The sequence below is a fragment of the Scyliorhinus torazame genome, chromosome 5 (genome assembly GCF_047496885.1).
Source record: "Scyliorhinus torazame isolate Kashiwa2021f chromosome 5, sScyTor2.1, whole genome shotgun sequence".
In the NCBI taxonomy this organism is placed as follows: domain Eukaryota; kingdom Metazoa; phylum Chordata; class Chondrichthyes; order Carcharhiniformes; family Scyliorhinidae; genus Scyliorhinus; species Scyliorhinus torazame.
This window is the reverse complement of record NC_092711.1, coordinates 93,852,113-93,871,033: the sequence shown is the minus strand read 5'-3', so window position 1 is coordinate 93,871,033 and position 18,921 is coordinate 93,852,113. Positions and strand designations below refer to the sequence as shown.

At 45.8% G+C, this 18,921-nt stretch overlaps 2 protein-coding genes across 5 annotated transcripts in view; both read left to right on the top strand.

The window, feature by feature from the left end:
* The window catches only part of LOC140418994 (uncharacterized), a 578,165-nt gene that overhangs the window by 335,401 nt on the left and 223,843 nt on the right, over positions 1 to 18,921 (top strand). The gene's annotated exons all lie outside the window — the stretch shown is intronic.
* On the top strand, positions 676 to 18,584 carry LOC140417799 (uncharacterized). The gene is made up of 4 exons (XM_072501257.1): positions 676 to 691; positions 1,880 to 2,159; positions 2,942 to 3,012; positions 18,271 to 18,584. The coding sequence occupies exons 1-4, from the start codon at positions 676 to 678 to the stop codon at positions 18,582 to 18,584; spliced, it is 681 nt and encodes a 226-aa protein (XP_072357358.1).

Genomic DNA, 18,921 nt, shown 5'->3' with positions numbered 1-18,921 from the left:
CATTGCAAAAGAAATACATGCGCAACTTGTCTTTGGTTCTTTGGCAGATGCCAATCCTTCAAATGAAAATCCTCTGGTGACTGAACCTTCTGCCACTAGAGGCAATATTTCCTTATTTATTCAACCGGAATTGTTGACAGCAGAGCAGACTCGATGGGCCGAGTGGCCTAATTCTGCTCCTATGTCTTATGGTCTTGTGGTCTAATATCAACCAAATATTCGCTCAGACTTCCCTGTTTTACAGAGAACAGGATCACATTCCCCAATCTTTGCACAAAGCGGAAGCATTTCTTCATTAGTTCCATTTTAATGATTCTGACCCGCACCCTTTCTGAGACCCTCAAATCATTCTCAGATGTGTAGACCAGATTTGAACATTAATCTAGCCGAGATATTATCAACGGTATACAAATGCATAGTTGCCTTCAACAGTTTCACCTTCGATACAAGCTTCCTGTTGATCAAGCCAATAACCTAAAATGCATTTAACAGAAGTCGCAACCTTTCCTCCCGTCACATCATCTCTCTCGCTCTTTCCACAGTGCCTTACAACTTGCAGCATTCACTTTATATTGTCTGTCCTCATTCTTCCAAGCCCCTAAACCGATCCCACAGTGTGCACTGCCCTTCTGAATATTTGTCCATTCTCTGTCACTACAAATGAGCATTCTGAATATGACAGAACTGGAAAGTAATCATTACTAAATTGAAGCATTGTTGGTATTATAAAACATAGACGGCGATGGTGCAGTAATCATCATGTATATTATAAATATCTACCTGGATATTATCAGTGGTCTGTATCATATTGTAACCTGATCATCAGTTTCTGGATTGAAGGAAGCTGCTGGTTCTGAGGCTCCGGCATTCTGATCAGTCACTTAACCGTGAACCCGTTCAGGGTTTGTTAAAGGTATTACCGGCACCATTGCAATAATAGTGGAAATACGACCACCCAACAAAATCACATGGACCAATCTCCCAACTCACTGCACTAAGGGATAGGGGGCGGGAGCCTCCAGTGACAAAACAACACGTCCTCAACCCCCCTGTTCAATAGACTGAGGTGGGAGGGGATTTTTATAATAATCATAATAATCTTTATTATTGTCGCAAGTGGGCTTACATTAACACTGCAATGAAGTTACTGTGAAAATCCCCTAGTCGCCACATTCCGTCGCCTGTTCGGGTACACAGAGGGAGAATTCAGAATGTCCAATTCATCTAACAGCATGTCTTTCGGGACTTGTGGGAGGAAACCGGAGCACCCGGAGGAAACCCACACAGACACGGGGAGAACGTGCAGACTCCGCACAGACAGTGACCCAAGTCACAAATCGACCCCTGGACCCTGGCGCTGTGAAGCAACAGTGCTAACCACTGTGCTACCTTGGCGCCCAGTTTGAGCTCCGTTTCAACCGCAGCTCACAAATCCAATGAAGCGACAGGAAACTGGAGGCTCCCTGGTAGCAGGAGCTGTGGATCTTCGACTGAGTGTTCACAACCGACTGTCCCCCTTAAATACTCAAGTTCTGTTGTGAGGTGGACTGTGGGCGTGGCCTAATTTGCCGATATGAGGGCGTAATTTAATTTCAATTCAGCTCGGTGGAACAGTGCTCCAGAGCAGTCCAGGTCTGCAGTCTCCAGATCCCCGTCATCTAAACTATCAGCTCCAGGCAGCAGAACGATGGGAAGCCTCCTTGTTTTCACCCTGTGTGTCTGTTTACCCGGTGAGTACCAATCAAACTAACCCACATTGTGTGGATTTAATATAAAGCTGCCCGAATCCATTCCAATTACAGACCCTGTCTGGGGTTTTAGCCCTGATGTGTGTTTCTGGCTATGATGGTCCATTAAACTGTCTCTGTTTAATTTCCAGGATGTTTGAGTCAGTCAGTGACACAGAGCCCGGCAGCGGTGACCAGGGAGGAGTGTCAGTCCCTCACCATCACCTGTGTTTTAGATAGTGGAGGCTATACTGTTAAATTGAAGAGCGGGGATTTCTTCAGACAAACCCAGCCCGGCACACAGCGGGAGCGGGTCTCCAGCGGAGGGAGGTTTGTTGTGTCGGTGAATAAAGCAGCAAGGACATTTTGGCTGGAAATTCGGGATGTGAAAGTTGAAGACAGCGTCACATATTACTGTAAAGCTCAGTACGAATACTGGAACACACAGTGATGGTTCTCGGCTTCCCGCGATACAAAATCCCTCACTGCGGATTATCACATAAACAAATGTAAAAGCGGAGTTAATCTGCCCTGAAACCTCCACAGTTCCGCCTCACACTGTCTATTCCATGCTCTGGTTTATAATGAGACTGGATCATTCCCGTTAACATCTTGAGTTTTATAAACGCTGAGTGTGTGTGGATGTTGATGCTTTTCCCGGAATTAGTGTCAGTGAATGGAGATTGGGAATGACTGATCCCAGTGACAGACCCTCAGACCAGTCGGATCCTGTTCCAACAGCTGGAACCGGGAACCGCAGTCCCCACTGCTGAAGTTATGTCCCCACGTTCACCATATAGCCGGGGTTTTTATATTGACTTGCCATACGGTGCTACTTTGGGATATTCACAGTGACGGAGATCTGGACAATTTCCTCCGTACAAAGCAAATAACAATTCGCCCGGCCTGGCAGCGAATTTTCGGGCTGATGTTATTGTGGCTGTAACCTGGTTACGTTTCATTGTAATTTCCACCATTTTCATCTTTCTTTTCCATTTTTCTTGGTTTACATGAAGCGAATATTTCCTGCCTCGTACAATTTAGTCATAGCTCAGGGCCTCACAGAGAACGGTTTAAATCAACAAAGTCTTTGAAACGTTGGGTGTTGTTTATGTATTTCAAACCTCCGAATAATTGGGCAGCTTCGAATGACTGGTGATCATTTTCCTGCGGGTTGAGGTGTCAGTGGTTATTGTACCGGGGAGTCTGAGAACCGTATCACTGTGTGATAACTGGTACGATGCTTCTGCAGAGGGATCTGGGACGGTGGTGACTGTCACAGCCGGTAAGTGTCTCCAAACCCCGCTGTGTTACAGAGTGTGTCGGTGAATGTTCAATTTATAATTATGATCTGTATTTCTTAAAACCGATTGAAACTGGAGCTCATCTGTGTTATAAGTAATATTATTGGCTGCAGATCATCCGCGATGCTGAGGAATCCTGGAGCATCCGCGATGCCGAGGAAGTTGTGGATAGCACATCCAGTGAGTTGGTCACACCGCAGATTAAAATTACTGAGGCAAATAGGGAATGGGTGACCAACAGACAGAGGAAGAGTAGGAAGGCCGTGCAGATTTACCGTTTTGGAAACTGTTGGGGGAGATGGCTCACCAGGGGAAGGTGGCAGCAGCCAGGTTCATGGCACCATGGCTGGCTCTGCTGCACAGAAGGGCGGGAAAAAGAGTGGCAGAGCTATAGTGATAGGGGATTCAATTGTAAGGGGAATAGACAAGCGTTTCTGCTGACGCAAACGAGAATCCAGGTTGGTATGTTGCCTCCCTGGTGCAAGGGTCAAGGATGTCTCGGAGCGGCTGCAGGGCATTCTGGAGGGGGAGGGTGAACAGCCAGCTGTCGTGGTGCATATAGGCACCAACGATATAGGTAAAAAAATGGGATGAGGTCCTACAAGCTGAATTTAGGGAGTTAGGAGTTAAACTAAAAAGTAGGACCTCAAAGGTAGTAATCTCAGAATTGTTACCAGTGCCACGTGATAGTCAGAGTAGGAATGACAGGATAGCTAGGATGAATACGTGGCTTGAGAGATGGTGCAAGAGGGAGGGTTTCAAATTCCTGGGACATTGGGACCGGTTCTGGGGGAGGTGGGACCTGTACAAATCGGACGGTCTGCATCTGCGTGGGACCGGAACCAATGTTCTCGGGGGTGTGTTTGCTAGTGCAGTTGGGGAGGGTTTAGACTAATGTGGCAGGGGGATGGGAACCGATGTAGGAAGTCAGTGGGGACGGAAATAAAAGGCAGGAAGGGAGAGTGTGTAAAGCATGACCAGAGAAAGCAGGGCAGAGAGCAAGGAAAGTCTACATTAAACTGCATTTATTTCAATGCAAGGGGCCTGACGGGCAAAGCGGATGAACTCAGGGCATGGATGGGCACATGGGACTGGGATATTATAGCTATGACTGAAACATGGCTAAGGGAGGGACAGGACTGGCAGCTCAATGTTCCGGGGTACAGATGCTATAGAAAGGATAGAACAGGAGGTAAGAGAGGAGGGGGAGTGGCGTTTTTGATTAGGGAGAACATCACGGCAGTACTGAGAGGGGATATATCCGAGGGTTCGCCCACTGAGTCTATATGGGTGGAACTGAAAAATAAGAAGGGAGAGATCACCTTGATAGGACTGTACTACAGGCCCCCAAATAGTCAGCGGGAAATTGAGGAGCAAATATGTAAGGAGATTACAGATAGCTGCAAGAAAAACAGGGTGGTAATAGTAGGGGACTTTAACTTTCCCAACATTGACTGGGACAGCCATAGCATTAGGGGCTTGGATCGAGGGAAATTTGTTGAGTGTATTCAGGAGGAATTTCTCATTCAGTATGTGGATGGGCCGACTAGAGAGGGGGCAAAACTTGACCTCGTCTTGGGAAATAAGGAAGGGCAAGTGACAGAAGTGTTAGTGAGGGATCACTTTGGGACAAGTGACCATAACTCCATTAGTTTTAAGATAGCTATGGAGAATGATAGGTCTGGCCCAAGAGTTAAAATTCCACGTCCACTGTCCCTGGCTCCTTCAAGTGCAGGAAGTGTGTCCAGTTGCAGCTCCTGTTAGACCGCTTGACGGCTCTGGAGCTGCGGATGGACTCACTTTGGAGCGTCCGCGATGCTGAGGACGTCGTGGATAGCACGTTTAGCGAGTTGGTCACACCGCAGGTGAAAGGTACTGAGGGAGGTAGTAAATGGGTGACCAAAAGTCAGCAAGAGTAGGAAGGCAGTGCAGGTGTCCTCTGCGGTCATCTCCCTGCAAAACAGATATACCGCTTTGGATACTGTTGAGGGAGATGGCTCACCAGGGGAAGGCGGCAGCAGCCAGGTTCATGGCACCGTGGCTGGCTCTGCTGCGCAGCTGGGCAGGAAGAAGAATGGCAGGGCTATAGTGATAGGGGACTCAATTGTAAGGGGAATAGACAGGCGGTTCTGCGGACGAAATCGAGACTCCAGGATGGTATGTTGCCTCCCTGGTGCAAGGGTCAAGGATGTCTCGGAGCGGCTGCAGGACATTCTGCGGGGGGGGGAGGGTGAACAGCCAGCTGTCGTGGTGCACGTAGGCACCAACGATATAGGTAAAAAACGGGACGAGGTCCTACAAGCTGAATTTAGGGAGCTAGGAGTTAAACTAAAAAGTAGGACCTCAAAGGTAGTAATCTCAGGATTGCTACCAGTGCCACGAGCTAGTCAGAGTAGGAATGTCAGGATAGAGAGGATGAATACGTGGCTCGAGAGATGGTGCAAGAGGGAGGGATTCAAACTCCTGGGACATTGGAACCGATTCTGGGGGAGGTGGGACCAGTACAAACCGGACGGTCTGCACCTGGGCAGAACTGGAACCGATGTCCTAGGGGGGTTGTTTGCTAGAGCTGTTGGGGAGAGTTTAAACTAATGTGGCAGGGGGATGGGAACCGGTGCAGGAAGTTGGAAGGTAGTAAAACAGGGACAGAAATAAAAGGCAGTAAGGGGGAAAGTGTAAGGCAGAGAAGCCATAGTCAAAAATCAAAAAGGGCGACAGTACAAGGTACAGTGACTGAGGGGAGCTCAGTGAATAGGACCAGGAATACCAAAAGAAATAAAACGGGAAGTGAAAACATTAATGGTAAGCGATGCGGCAGGTTGTTACAGGAAGATGTGGGTTCGACGACAAGGAAAATTAGGAGAAAGGTTAAGAGGAATTATAACTTAGGAGAGGTTACTGATCGAGGTGTTAAGATTCAGAACAGAGGTAAAAAAGCCAACATAAGTGTACTTTACCTGAATGCTCGTAGTATTCGGAATAAGGTAAATGAGTTGATGGCGCAAATCATCGTGAATGACTATGATTTAGTGGCCATTACTGAAACATGGTTAAAGGATGATCACGGCTGGGAGTTAAATATCCGAGGGTATCAAATTTTTCGGAAAGACAGAGTGGATGGTAAGGGAGGTGGTGTAGCTCTGTTGTTTAAGGATGACATCCGGGCAACAGTAAGGGATGACATCGGTGCTATGGAGGATAAGGTTGAATCCATTTGGGTGGAAATCAGGAATAGTAAGGCGAAAAAGTCACTGATAGGAGTAATCTATAGGCCACCAAATAGTAACATTATGGTGGGGCAGGCAATAAACAAAGAAATAACAGATGCATGTAGAAATGGTACAGCAGTTATCATGGGGGATTTTAATCTACATGTTGATTGGTTTAACCAGGTCGGTCAAGGCAGCCTTGAGGAGGAGTTTATAGAATGTATCCGCGATAGGTTCCTCGAACAGTATGTAATGGAACCTATGAGGGAACAAGCGGTCCTAGATCTGGTCCTGTGTAATGAGACAGGATTGATTCAGGATCTCATAGTTAGAGATCCTCTCGGAAGGAGCGATCACAATATGGTGGAATTTAAAATACAGATGGAGGGTGAGAAGGTAAAATCAAGCACTAGTGTTGTGTGCTTAAAAAAAGGCGATTACAATGGGATGAGAGAAGAACTAGCTAAGGTAGACTGGGAGCAAAGACTTTATGGTGAAACAGTTGAGGAACAGTGGAGAACCTTCCAAGTGATTTTTCACAGTGCCCAGCAAAGGTTTATACCAACAAAAAGGAAGGACGGTAAAAAGAGGGAAAATCGACCGTGGATATCTAAGGAAATAAGGGAGAGTATCAAATTGAAGGAAAAAACACAAAGTAGCAAAGATCAGTGGGAGACTAGAGGACTGGGAAATCTTGAGGGGGCAACAGAAAGCTACTAAAAAAGCTATAAAGAAGAGTAAGATAGATTATGAGAGTAAACTTGCTCAGAATATAAAAACAGATAGTAAATGTTCCTACAAATACATAAAACAAAAAAGAGTGGCTAAGGTAAATATTGCTCCTTTAGAGGATGAGAAGGGAGATTTAATAATGGGAGATGAGGAAATGGCTGAGGAACTGAACAGGTTTTTTGGGTCGGTCTTCACAGTAGAAGACACAAATAACATGCCAGTGACTGATGGAAATGAGGCTATGACAGGTGAGGACCTTGAGAGGATTGATATCACCAAGGAGGTAGTGATGGGCAAGCTAGTGGGGCTAAAGGTAGACAAGTCTCCTGGCCCTGATGGAATGCATCCCAGAGTGCTAAAAGAGATGGCTAGGGAAATTGCAAATGCACTAGTGATAATTTACCAAAATTCACTAGACTCTGGGGTGGTCCCGGCGGATTGGAAATTAGCAAACGTGACACCACTGTTTAAAAAAGGAGGTAGGCAGAAAGTGGGTAATTATAGGCCAGTGAGCTTAACTTCGGTAGTAGGGAAGATGCTGGAATCTATCATCAAGGAAGAAATAGCGAGGCATCTGGATGGAAATTGTCCCATTGGACAGACGCAGCATGGGTTCATAAAGGGCAGGTCGTGCCTAACTAATTTAGTGGAATTTTTTGAGGACATTAACAGTGCGGTAGATAACGGGGAGCCAATGGATGTGGTATATCTGGATTTCCAGAAAGCCTTTGACAAGGTGCCACACAAAAGTTTGTTGCATAAGATAAAGATGCATGGCATTAAGGGGAAAGTAGGAGCATGGATAGAGGATTGGTTAATTAATAGAAAGCAAAGAGTGGGGATTAATGGGTGTTTCTCTGGTTGGCAATCAGTAGCTAGTGGTGTCCCTCAGGGATCAGTGTTGGGCCCACAACTGTTCACAATTTACATAGATGATTTGGAGTTGGGGACCAAGGGCAATGTGTCCAAGTTTGCAGACGACACTAAGATAAGTGGTAAAGCAAAAAGTGCAGAGGATACTGGAAGTCTGCAGAGGGATTTGGACAGGCTAAGTGAATGGGCTAGGGTCTGGCAGATGGAATATAATGTTGACAAATGTGAGGTTATCCATTTTGGTAAGAATAACGGCAAAAGGGATTATTATTTAAATGATAAAATATTAAAACATGCTGCTGTGCAGAGAGACCTGGGTGTGCTCGTGCATGAGTCGCAGAAAGTTGGTTTTCAGGTGCAACAGGTGATTAAGAAGGCAAATGGAATTTTGTCCTTCATTGCTAGAGGGATGGAGTTTAAGACTAGCGAGGTTATGCTGCAATTGTATAAGGTGTTAGTGAGGCCACACCTGGAGTATTGTGTTCAGTTTTGGTCTCCTTACTTGAGAAAGGACGTACTGGCACTGGAGGGTGTGCAGAGGAGATTCACTAGGTTAATCCCAGAGCTGAAGTGGCTGGATTACGAGGAGAGGTTGAGTAGACTGGGACTGTACTCGTTGGAATTTAGAAGGATGAGGGGGTTCTTATAGAAACATATAAGATTATGAAGGGAATCGATAGGATAGATGCGGGCAGGTTGTTTCCACTGGCGGGTGAAAGCAGAACTAGGGGGCATAGCCTCAAAATAAGGGGAAGTAGATTTAGGACTGAGTTTAGGAGGAACTTCTTCACCCAAAGGGTTGTGAATCTATGGAATTCTTTGCCCAGTGAAGCAGTAGAGGCTCCTTCATTAAATGTTTTTAAGATAAAGATAGATAGTTTTTTGAAGAATAAAGGGATTAAGGGTTATGGTGTTCGGGCCGGAAAGTGGAGCTGAGTCCACAAAAGATCAGCCATGATCTCATTGAATGGCGGAGCAGGCTCGAGGGGCCAGATGGCTTACTCCTGCTCCTAGTTCTTATGTTCTTCTGTTAATTGGGGCAAGGCAAATTTTGATGGTATCAGACAGGAACTTTCAGAGGTAGATTGGGGAGACTGTTGGCAGACAAAGGGACGGCTGGTAAATGGGAGGCTTTTAAAAATGTGTTAACCAGGGTGCAGGGTAAGCACATTCCTTTTAGAGTGAAGGGCAAGGCTGGTAGAAGTAGGGAACCCTGGATGACTCGAGATATTGAGACTCTGGTCAAAAACAAGAAGAAGGCATATGACGTACATAAACAACTGGGATCAAGTGGATCCCTTGAAGAGTATAAAGATTGTCGAAATAGAGTTAAGAGGGAAATCAGGAGGGCAAAAAAGGGACATGAAATTGCTTTGGCAAATAATGCAAAGGAGAATCCAAAGAGATTCTACAGATACATAAAGGGGAAAAGAGTAACTAGGGACAGAGTAGGGCCTCTTAAGGATCAACAAGGACATCTATGTGCAGAGCCACAAGAGTTGGGTGAGATCCTGAATGAATATTTCTCATCGGTATTCACGGTGGAGAAAGGCATGGATGTTAGGAAACTAAGGGAAATAAATAGTGATGTCTTGAGAAGTGTGCATATTACAGAGGAGGACGTGCTAGAAGTCTTAAAGCGCATCAAGGTAGATAAATCCCCGGGACCTGATGAAATGTATCCCAGGATGTTGTGGGAGGCTAGGGAGGAAATTGCGGGTCCCCTAACAGAGATATTTGAATCATCGGCAGCCACAGGTGAGGTGCCTGAAGATTGGAGAGTGGCGAATGTTGTGCCCTTGTTTAAGAAGGGCAGCAGGGAAAAGCCTGGGAACTACAGACCGGTGAGCCTAACGTCTGTAGTAGGTAAGTTGCTAGAAGATATTCTGAGAGACAGGATCTACAAGCATTTAGAGAGACAAGGACTGATTCGGGGCAGTCAGCATAGCTTTGTGCATGGAAAATCATGTCTCACAAATTTGATTGAGTTTTTTGAGGGGGTGACCAAGAAGGTAGATGAGGGCATTGCAGTAGACGTTGTCTACATGGACTTTAGCAAAGCTTTTGACAAGGTACCGCATGGTAGGTTGTTGCAGAAGGTTAAAGCTCACGGGATCCAGGGTGAGGTTGCCAATTGGATTCAAAATTGGCTGGACGACAGAAGACAGAGCGTGGTTGTAGAGGGTTGTTTTTCAAACTGGAGGCCTGTGACCAGTGGATCGGTGCTGGGTCCACTGTTATTTGTGATTTATATTAATGATTTGGATGAGAATTTAGGAGGCATGGTTAGTAAGTTTGCAGAGGACACCAAGATTGGTGGCACAGTGGATAGTGAAGAAGGTTATCTAGGATTGCAACGGGATCTTGATCAATTAGGCCAGTGGGCCGACGAATGGCAGATGGAGTTTAATTTAGATAAATGTGAGGTGATGCATTTTGGCAGATCGAATCAGGCCAGGACCTACTTACTCAGTTAATGGTATGGCGTTGGGGAGAGCTATAGAACAAAAAGATCTAGGAGTACAGGTTCATAGCTCCTTGAAGGTGGAGTCGCAGGTGGACAGGGTGGTGAAGTAGGCATTCGGCATGCTTGGTTTCATTGGTCAGAACATTGAATACAGGAGTTGGGACGTCTTGTTGAAGTTGTACAAGACATTGGTACGGCCACACTTGGAATACTGTGTGCAGTTCTGGTCGCCCTATTATAGAAAGGATATTATTAAACTAGAAAGAGTGCAGAAAAGATTTACTAGGATGTTGCCGTGACTTGATGGTTTGAGTTATAAGGAGAGGCTGGATAGACTGGGACTTTTTTCCCTGGAGCGTAGGAGGCTTAGGGGTGATCTTATAGAGGTCTATAAAATAATGAGGGGCATAGATAAGGTAGATAGTCAACATCTTTTCCCAAAGTTAGGGGAGTCTAAAACTAGAGGGCATAGGTTTAAGGTGAGAGGGGAGAGTTTCAGAAGGGCCCAGACGGGCAATTTATTCACTCAGAGGGTAGTGAGTGTCTGGAATGGGCTGCCAGAGGTAGTAGTAGAGGCGGGTACAATTGTGTCTTTTAAAAAGCATTTAGATAGTTACATGGGTAAGATGGGTATAGAGGGTTATGGGCCAAGTGCGGGCAACTGGGACTAGCTTATTGGTAAAAACTGGGCGGCATGGACTGGTTGGGCCGAAGGGCCTGTTTCCATGCTGATTTCAGAGCAGAATATGATTCTGGAGTTGGGTCCAGGTCTTTCCTGTGGAAACTGTATATGGAGCAGGAGGTTAGAGGGATAGGGGTAGTGGTAATTGTGGATGGGTGGTGTTGGCGGCGGTTGACAGTTTGTGGACCATTACTCGGTTTAATGGCACATGCTCAACATCACAGGCTCTCTCATTCCTAACTGTTTTTAATGAAAGCAGATTGTCGATCGTGCGGACTCCGCTGTCGGAGTTGGACTGTCAGGGGGGTCTCTGTCTGTCCATTTGGGCACCAAGAACATAGAACATACAGTGCAGAAGGAGGCCATTCGGCCCATCGAGTCTGCACCGACCCACTTAAGCCCACATTTCCACCCTATTCCGTAACCCAATAACCCCTCCTAACCTTTTTGGTCACTAAAGGCAATTTATCATGGCTAATCCACCTAACCAGCACATCTTTGGTCTGTGGGAAGAAACCGGAGCACCCGGAGGAATCCCACGGAGACACAGGGAGAACGTGCAGACTCCGCACAGGCAGTGACCCAGCAGGGAATCGAACCTGGGACCCTGGCGCTGTGCAGCCACAGTTCTACCCACTTGTGCTACCATGCTGCCCCCCGTGCTGACCACGTCGGGTCTTAGAGCTCTCTTCACGGCAGCCGTTCGTTCTCCAAACTGCGCAATGTGATTGATGCACCGTGTGAATAAACTCAACATTTCAGGAAATGTATATACCGACATTTGAAACAGTCCGGAGAAAAATCACGAGGTTGATCCCGTCTTTGGAGGTAATTTCTATGAAGGAGTTTCAAAGAAAGAGACGTAACCTTATTGAGACATATAGGATACTCTGGGGGCTTGACAGGCTGGATGCTGAGAGGATTTCCTCTTGTGTCTCGAACCAGAGAGCATGATATCTGAGTCAAAGCACGCCAGGTAAAACAGAGATCAGGAGGAATCTGTTCTCTCAGAGAGCCGTGAATCTGTGGAATACTGGCGCTAAGCATGTTCAAGGCTGAGAGAGGCAGATATTTAATCAATGAGGGGATCGAGCGCTAGGGGCATAAGGTGGGACAGTAGAGTTGAGGATTATCGTCATGAAAAATATTAAGATGGATAAGTCCCCAGGGCATGATGGGATCTGCCCCAGAATACTGAAGGAGGCAAGAGAGAAAACTGCTGAGGTCTTGACAGAAATCGTTGGACCCTCACTGTCTTCCGGTGATGTCCCGGAGGACTGGATAATAGCCAATGTTGTTCCATTGTTTAAGAAGGGTAGCAAGGATAATCCGGGGGACTACAGGCCGGTGACCCTTACGTCACTGGTAGGGAAATTACCGGACAGAATTCTTCGAGACAGGATCTACTCCTATTTGGAAGCATGTTGACATATGAGCGAAAGACAGCACGGTTTTGTGAAGGGGATGTTGTGTCTCGCTAACTTGACTTTTTCGAGGAGGTCACAAAGATGGTTGCTGCAGGTAGGGCAGTGTATGTTGTCTATATCGATACAGAACTTGCTAGGTCATAGAAGGCAGAGAGTAGCAATGGAAGGGTGCTTTTCTGATTGGAGGGCTGTGACTAGTGGTGTTTCGCAGGGATCATTGCTGGGACCTTTGCTGTTCGTAGTATATACAAATGATTTGGAGGAAAATGTAGCGCGTCTGATTAGTCAGTTTGCGGACGACACAAAGGTTGGTGGAATTGCGGATAGAGATTAAGACTGTCAGGGGATACAGCAGGATTTATTTCCTTTGGAGACTTGGGCTGAGAGATGGCAGATGGAGTTTAATCCGGACAAATGTGACGTATTGCATTTTGGAAGGTCTAATACAGGTAGAAAATATACAGTGAATGGTAGAACCCTAAAGAGTATTGACAGGCAGAGAGATCTTGGGTACAGGTCCACAGGTCACTAAAAGTGGCAACATAGGCAGAGAAGGTAGTCAAGAGGCATACGGCATGCTTGCCTTCATTGGCCGGGGCATTGAGTATAAAAATAGCCACGTCATGTTGCAGCTATATAGAACCTTTGTTAGGCCACACTTGGAGTATAGTGTTCAATTTTGGTCGCCACACTACCAGAAGGATGTGGAGGCTTTCGAGAGGGTGCAGAAGAGATTTACTAGGATGTTTCCTGGTATGGAGGGCATTAGCTATTCAGATAGGTTGAATAAACTATGTTTGTTCTCACTGGAACGATGGAGTTTGAGGGGACGTAATAGAGGTCTACAGAATTATGAGGGACAGAGACAGAGTGGATAGCCAGAGACTTTTTTTCCAGGTAGAGGGGTCAATTACTAGCGGGCATAGGTTTAAGGTGCGCGGGGGGGGGGGGGGGGGGGCGGGCAACGGGGGTGACGGGGGGGACGGTTTAGAGGAGATTTACGAGGCACGTTTTTTACACAGAGGTTAGTGGGTGCCTGGAACTCGTTGCCCGAGGAGGTGGTGAAAGCAGGAAGGATAGTGACCTTTAAGGGGCATCTTGACAAATATATGAATAGAACGGGAATAGAGAGATACGGACCCCAGAAGTGTAGACGATTTTAGTTTAGACGGGCAGCATGGTCGGCTTGGAGGGCCGAAGGGGCTGTTCCTGTGCTCTACTTTTCTTTGTTCTTTTGATTATATTAGATTAGCCATGACCTCATTGAATGCAGGAACAGGCTCGATGGACCGAGTGGCCAACGTCAGCTCCTACTTCTTATTGTCTTAACATAGAACATAGAACATAGAAAATACAGCACAGAACAGGCCCTTCGGCCCACGATGTTGTGCCGAACCTTTGTCCTAGATTAATCATAGATTATCATTGAATTTACAGTGCAGAAGGAGGCCATTCGGCCCCCTGAGTCTGCACTGGCTCTTGGAAAGAACACCCTACCCAAACTCAACACCTCCACCCAACACCAAGGGCAATTTTGGACACTAAGGGCAATTTATCATGGCCAATCCACCTACCCTGCACATCTTTGGACTGTGGGAGGAAACCGGAGCACCCGGAGGAAACCCACGCAGACACGGGGAGGACGTGCAGACTCCGCACAGACAGTGACCCAAGCCGGAATCGAACCTGGGACCCTAATGTTTCCGACTCAACTGCTTCCACAGGCAGTGCATTCCATGCCCCCACTACTCTCTGGGTAAAGAACCTACCTCTGATATCCCTCCTATATCTTCCACCTTTCACCTTAAATTTATGTCCGCTTGTAATGGTTTGTTCCACCCGGGGAAAAAGTCTCTGACTGTCTACTCTATCTATTCCCCTGATCATCTAATAAACCTCTGTCAAGTCGCCCCTCGTCCTTCTCCGTTCTAATGAGAAAAGGCCTAGCACCCTCAACCTTTCCTCGTAAGACCTACTCTCCATTCCAGGTAACATCCTGGTAAATCTTCTTTGCACCTTTTCCAAAGCTTCCACATCCTTCCTAAAATGAGGTGACCAGAACTGTACACAGTACTCCAAATGTGGCCTTACCAAAGTTTTGTACAGCTGCATCATCACCTCACGGCTCTTAAATTCAATCCCTCTGTTAATGAACGCGAGCACACAGTAGGCCTTCTTCACAGCTCTATCCACTTGAGTGGCAACTTTCAAAGATGTATGAACATAGACCCCACGATCTCTCTGCTCCTCCACATTGCCAAGAACTCTACCGTTAACCCTGTATTCCGCATTCATATTTGTCCTTCCAAAATGGACAACCTCACACTTTTCAGGGTTAAACTCCATCTGCCACTTCTCAGCCCAGCTCTGCATCCTAGCTATGTCTCTTTGCAGCCGACAACAGCCCTCCTTACTAGCCACAACTCCACCAATCTTCGTATCATCTGCAAATTTATTGACCCACCCTTCAACTCCCTCATCCAAGTCATTAATGAAAATCACAAACAGCAGAGGACCCAGAACTGATCCCTGCGGTACGCCACTGGTAACTGGGATCCAGGCTGAATATTTGCCATCCACCACCACTCTCTGACTTCCAGCGATTAGCCAGTTCGTTATCCAACTGGCCAAATTTCCCACTATCCCATGCCTCCTTACTTTCTGCAGAAGCCTACCATGGGGAACCTTATCAAATGCCTTACTAAAATCCATGTACACTACATCCACTGCTTTACCTTCATCCACATGCTTGGTCACCTCCTCAAAGAATTCAGTAAGATTTGTAAGGCAAGACCTACCGCTCACAAATCCGTGCTGACTATCCCTAATCAAGCAGTGTCTTTCCAGATGCTCAGAAATCCTATCCTTCAGTACCCTTTCCATTACTTTGCCTACCACCGAGGTAAGACTAACTGGCCTGTAATTCCCAGGGTTATCCCTAGTCCCTTTTTTGAACAGGGGCACGACATTCGCCTCTCTCCAATCCCCTGGTACCACCCCTGTTGACAGTGAGGACGAAAAGATCATTGCCAACGGCTCTGCAATTTCATCTCTTGCTTCCCATAGAATCCTTGGGTATATCCCGTCAGGCCCGGGGGACTTGTCTATCCTCAAGTTTTTCAAAATGCCCAACACATCTTCCTTCCTAACAAGTATTTCCTCGAGCTTACCAGTCTGTTTCACACTGACCTCTCCAACAATATCGCCCCTCTCATTTGTAAATACAGAAGAAAAGTACTCGTTCAAGACCTCTCCTATCTCTTCAAACTCAATACACAATCTCCCGCTACTGTCCTTGATCGGACCTACCCTCGCTCTAGTCATTCTCATATTTATGGTCTTATGGTGTAATAGGACTACAGCCAGGTTAGAGACCTGCAGCGGCTCGTCCAATACCTGCCCCTAGACAGCAGGAGCGTGACACAGCATACTCCAGAAAAAGATTATTGCAGCTCCAGATGGAATTTTATTAATGTGCAATACGTCACTGAAATTAGTTACGTTGTACCAGCCATTTATTTCATTTGCCTTCATATAAGATTCACTTTGCTCCTTGTTTTCCACCATCAGATGTAAATGTGATAGTTTGGGAATGCAGACACTTCCTATTTTGAATGCAGATGTTTGAAAGGTGGGAATGCGATAATTATCAATATCCCTGATTATTGTTAAATGAAACAGTGACAGTGCAGTGCGAGAATGAGGATCATGTCTTAAAATAATAAAGGAGAACGGTAACATAGAGGACAATTATAAGCTGCGGGAATGTTAATTTAGAACCAGCAATATATAATTAATGGAGGGGAAAGAAAGATTGGATGATCTCTGAATACAGCCAGATACACGGGTGCATTATCGGGTTTGGAGATGAAAGGACTGAAATGGACTACGGTCTGGAATGCTGCATAGGATCCAGTCTCCTCAGTTCAGAAACGATCTCCATGCTTGGGAGGAAATTTAACAAATATTCCTGAGATACATTACTGTGAGTTGAAATTAAGTTCTTTAGACCGAGATTCCATGTAATGTAGAGCTCGGAGATGTAACTTCGCCAGAACATACAATGTGTTCAAGGGGCTTGGCAGAGCAGATACTGGGTAAGTGTATCCACGCTGTTTAGGTTATAACTTGGGATCCCAGTTTCAGAATATGTGTTTCGGCAGTAGAGTAAAGAAAAGGATACATTTCTTCAGTTAATCAATTCTTGTGAATCTTTGATTTCTGTTCCTCAGGGAGTTCTGGATTCTCAGATGTGAGTTTATTCATAGAAGTGTTCAATAGATGATTAGATACAAAAGTATCAAAGGTAATGGCGACAATGGGGGACTAGTTGTTGAGGTAGGGGATCAGCGATGATATAAATGAATTGCGGGTCAACTTTGAAAGGAGGTCTCGTCGGTTTTGCTTCTACCCGTTAGAAATTATCTTTTGAATCTTGCAGTTCAGCGGACGGAAATCAGCAACAATGCAAATCTCTCTGGAAAGATTCAACATGTTGGGTCCATTTTCACCGAAGGATGAAGAATCACGAGGAGGATTGATACATAAATTAAATTATGAACATAAATCTCAATGGCGATTTGTGCGTTCTTCCAGAGGAAGGGACGGTGAACATGTAATAGTCATTAACAGAAAACAGACACAAATTGAAAACAGATATTTCAACTCAGAGACATCAGGATATACAATTCGCTGCCACATTGAGTGGTTGGCGCAGAGACTATTGATTCAGAAATGGGTAGGATTGAAAATAAAGGAAGGGAAACAGAATGGAGCGAAACAAGGTGCTGGATGGAAATGGCCAACTCGATTTCGGGCGGGTTAGGCTGACCTGGAGTATGCACAGACATAAATCAGTTGGGCCAAATCGTTCATTCCTCTCCAGTAAATTATACACAATGTAAAACTTACAGAAAAGTCCGCTCAGAGAACCCGGGAAAGAATCAGTTAATAAAGAGAAAGAATTGTAATTGTCAGAGAGCCGGAAGAGGCAGTTGCCAGTGAGTAACAGTAAACCCACTGCGGAAACTGAACAGACTGAACCCAGCCGACAACTGAGAGACTTTGGGACAAGTTCCCATGATCACGAAAAGCAAAGACAGCGCAAAGTAAATGTAGAAATAAAATGAAACTAACAGTAAATGATTCAATTTAAAGAGAAACGGAGAAAAATATTATTGATTGAAGAAAATAGACAAATAGAGTAAAAGACAATCAGAAACTCCGGGAAATTATAAATTGCAGTCAGTGATTGACATATAATTACGGATGCCCAACGTCGGTTTGTATCCAAAGCCAATGAATCGCAATCAGTTTCTGTTGGATCTTGCTGCGCTAAGTGATAAATGCAGTTCGGTTACACTCGGCCAATTATATCAGGAAACAGATTGTCTCACTGATATGACAATGTTCCCTCGCGTCTGTCCCTCAGCAAGGAAAATAGGAGCAGAAATGTCACATCCACGGTAAAACCATACAGAAGTAAGGATTGCATTAGGCACCACGGGCAGATGCTGCCCTTTTGACAATGAAATACAATTCTTCCCATGAACCATTTAATTTTCCCATAAATCTGCATTTTCCTATCCCGGTCATTGACCATTGCCAGATTATAAACCTTTGTGGAATCAGCTCCCACCACTCATTCCGACAGTGCATGGCGGAACTTTCGAGCTTGTGGCGTTAAAGATAATAACCACTCATCCCTCACTGGTTCGTGTTGACATAAAAGTTCATACAGTTCAAGCAGAATTAAAATAAAAACAATGCTATAAACAACTGAGCTATTCGCGTGATTGACAAATAATGGCTCTCCGAATAAAACAAACGTCGTTTTTTTCATCCGCCAGATTCCTGTCCCTTGGTGTCCAAGAACCCGCCTCTCCAAACTTCTGCTCCCGGTGACACAGTTACTTTAAACTGGGAATATTCAGGATTCTGTCAGTACACAGTACACTGGTACCGTCACTCCTCAGGACAGGCTCCGGAATACCTGCTTCAGAGACACACTTCAGGACAGGAGAATAAAGAAAACGCTGCCGGTGGGAGAATTTCTGCTTCTATTGATACTGCCAAGAGAATCAGCCGGTTAAAGATCTCCAAACTTCAACAGAGCGACTCTGCTGTGTATTGCTGTGAGCTGAGCCGCCGCGCAGCACAGTGATTCAGAGCACGGAAAGAGTTGTACAAAAACCTGAACATGGTGAGGATTACACACACAGTGATTCAGGGCACGGAAAGAGCTGTACAAAAACCTGAACATGGTGAGGATTACACACACAGTGACACAGAGCACGGAGAGAGCTGTACAGAAACCTGAACATGGTGAGGATTACACACACAGTGACACGGAGCATGGAGAGAGCTGTACAGAAACCTGAACATGGTGAGGATTACACACAGAGTGATACAGAGCACGGAGTGAGCTGTACAGAAACCTGAACATGGTGAGGATTACACACACAGTGACACAGAGCACGGAGCGAGCTGTACAGAAACCT

Bases quoted from the DNA above. Each gene is read 5' to 3' on its own strand.
- LOC140417799 (XM_072501257.1), top strand. The intron at 2,160-2,941 runs ATACTGGAACAC...GAGTCTGAGAAC, and splicing joins TACTGTAAAGCTCAGTACGA to CGTATCACTGTGTGATAACT. The intron at 3,013-18,270 runs GTAAGTGTCTCC...TTCATCCGCCAG, and splicing joins GGTGGTGACTGTCACAGCCG to ATTCCTGTCCCTTGGTGTCC.